The 2,556-nt window shown below is 45.1% G+C and overlaps 1 protein-coding gene across 1 annotated transcript; it reads left to right on the forward strand.

Annotated features, from left to right (window-relative positions):
* The first annotated feature begins 506 nt into the window (after positions 1–506).
* LOC121441303 (60S ribosomal protein L32-like) lies at positions 507–951 on the forward strand. The gene has a single exon (XM_041642442.1). The coding sequence runs from the start codon at positions 522–524 to the stop codon at positions 927–929; it is 408 nt and encodes a 135-aa protein (XP_041498376.1). The 5' UTR covers positions 507–521; the 3' UTR covers positions 930–951.
* Positions 952–2,556: the final 1,605 nt, after the last annotated feature.

Genomic DNA, 2,556 nt, shown 5'->3' on the forward strand with positions numbered 1-2,556 from the left:
ACATAGGATAGAAAGTGAATTAGGTGCAAAAGTTTAGATTCACCAAAATAGAATAAATATTTTCTCTAACTTAGCCAAATGCAAATGGATTGGATATTGTTACTGTAATTCTTACTTAATAACTGTTTTGTTGTATATAGTTTTACTATATTAAGGTTAATACCCTCCTTTTAATTAGACATAATTAGTAATAAATGCTATGAAACAATCCTTTTCTACACTATGAATATGCATTATTCTCCTTGGCTAATTAAAAGCTGACAGGCTGATAGCTGGGCAGAAAGTTAAGTAGGAAAACCAAACTGAGAGTGATGGGGAGGAGGGTGGAGTGAGGAGAGATCCCAGCCATTCTCCCAGGAAGCAAGACATGATAGAGGACAGGTAAAGCCACGAGCTATGTGGCAATACATAGATTAATAGAAATGAGTTCATTTAAATGTAAGAGTTAGCTAGTAATAAGCCTGAGCTAGCTTCTTCCTCTGCGCTACCTGCAAGGTGGCTGCCATCTCCTTTGCAGCATCATGGCTGCCCTCCGGCCTCTGGTGAAGCCCAAGATCGTCAAAAAGAGGACCAAGAAGTTCATCCGGCACCAGTCAGACCGATATGTCAAGATTAAGCGAAACTGGCGGAAACCCAGGGGTATTGATGACAGGGTGCAGAGAAGATTCAAGGGCCAGATCCTGATGCCCAACATTGGTTATGGGAGCAACAAGAAAACCAAGCACATGCTGCCTAGTGGCTTCCGGAAGTTTCTGGTCCACAACGTCAAGGAGCTGGAGGTGCTGCTGATGTGCAACAAGTCTTACTGTGCTGAGATTGCTCACAATGTTTCCTCCAAGAACCGAAAAGCCATCGTGGAAAGAGCAGCGCAGCTGGCCATCAGAGTCACCAATCCCAACGCCAGGCTGCGCAGCGAAGAGAATGAGTAGATGGCTAGCGTGCACGTTTTATTTGTGTTTAAATAAAACCACAAAAACTGCAAAAAAAAAAAAAGCCTGAGCTATTGACCAAGCATGTACAAACAATATTAAGCCTTTGTGTGGTAATTTGGAAGCAGCTGCCTGGATGCAGAGTGGGTGGTTAGAACAGGAAAACAGGATTACGATTGTGGGTACCAACATGTGTGGCAATCAGAGGATAATTTGTGGAATTGATTCTTCCACCTTAACTTTGGTTCTGGGTATTGGCCTCAGCACTCCAGGCTTGCTATCTATCTATCATCTATCTATCTATCTATCTATCTATCTATCTATCTATCTACTCAAGACCGAGTATTAAATTCAGGGCCTCACATTGTCTACTATTAAACTGCAGTCCCAGTACCACCCCTTATTTTAAGGCAAGTCTTTGTGGTCCTGCTGGCCTGGAACTCAACAGAGATCCATCCACTTGCATCTCCTGAGTGCTGGGGATCAAAGGTGTGTATACCTGGCCTTTTCTTTTTCAATTTCAATTTGATTTTGACCTGTCTTGTCTGATGCAGCCTGGCTCCAATTGTGACATCACTGAGGATGGCTCTGATCTCAGGTGTCCAGCCCCTGAGTTCTGGGACTGCAGGTGTGGACGGCCACACCTGGGTTATGCAGAGCTTGAGGCCCCTAGCTCAAGGCTTTCCCATGGAGAGCCACATCCACAGCCCTGCCTTTCCTTGCCTGTTCTTTTAAAGTCAAGTTTACTGTTTTTATTTTAATTTTTATTACTTTTAGTTATCTGGATGTGTGGGGGTATGAACGCATGAGTTCAGGTGTCCAGAGAGGCATTGGATTCTCTGAAGCAGGAGTCCTAGGCAGATAGAGCTGTTTGACCTGGATGCTGGCACCGAACTCAGATCCCCTGTTCTCTGTACTCAGTACCGTTTCAACATCTGTGGCAGCTCTGCACCCCATTTTCCCTTATTAAAACTTCTAGTCGAGCCTTGGCCTGATGGAACACACCTCAGGATGCTGAGGTGAGAGGATTATTGTGAATTCCAGGCTAGTCTGGTTTTTTTTTTATATTTATTTATTATATATACAATATTAAGAGGGCACCAGACCCCATTACAGATGGTTGTGAGCCACCATGTGGTTGCTGGGAATTGAACTCAGGACCATCTCTCCAGCCCCCTAGTCTGGGTTTTTAAAGGAGACCCTGTCCCAAAAGAACAAAGACAAATTTTGTCACAAATTAACGGCAAAAACCCAAGGTCACACCTCTGGTCCTAGCATTCTGAGGTTGTGGGCAGAAGAGCAGAGAGCTGAAGACCAGCATGGGTTCCAAAGTGAGACCCTGTCCCCAAACAAAAAGAAAAATGAGCTGGTTGTGGTGGCCCATGCCTTTAATCCCAACACTTGAGAGGCCTAGAAGAGGAAGGCAGATTTCTGTCAGGGATGCAGAGAAACCCAGTCTCAAAACAAAAGATAAGGATTAGGGTGTCTTTAGCCTCCCCATCTGCAGCCTGGCTACACATCAGGCCCTCCTGTGGAGCCTCCAAGGAAGGTGGAGAATGGGGGCTGGAGCTCAGTGGGTACAGAGAGGTAAGAAACACTGGACTCTGTCCCTAGGCGGCAAATCTGT

The sequence above is a fragment of the Microtus oregoni genome, unplaced genomic scaffold, assembly GCF_018167655.1.
Source record: "Microtus oregoni isolate MIOR12 unplaced genomic scaffold, Mior012 000002F_ref0000024, whole genome shotgun sequence".
NCBI lineage: Eukaryota > Metazoa > Chordata > Mammalia > Rodentia > Cricetidae > Microtus > Microtus oregoni.

Excerpts from the sequence above, each read along its gene's own strand:
- LOC121441303 (XM_041642442.1), top strand. The coding sequence starts at position 522 with ATGGCTGCCCTCCGGCCTCTGGTGAAGCCCAAGATCGTCAAAAAGAGG.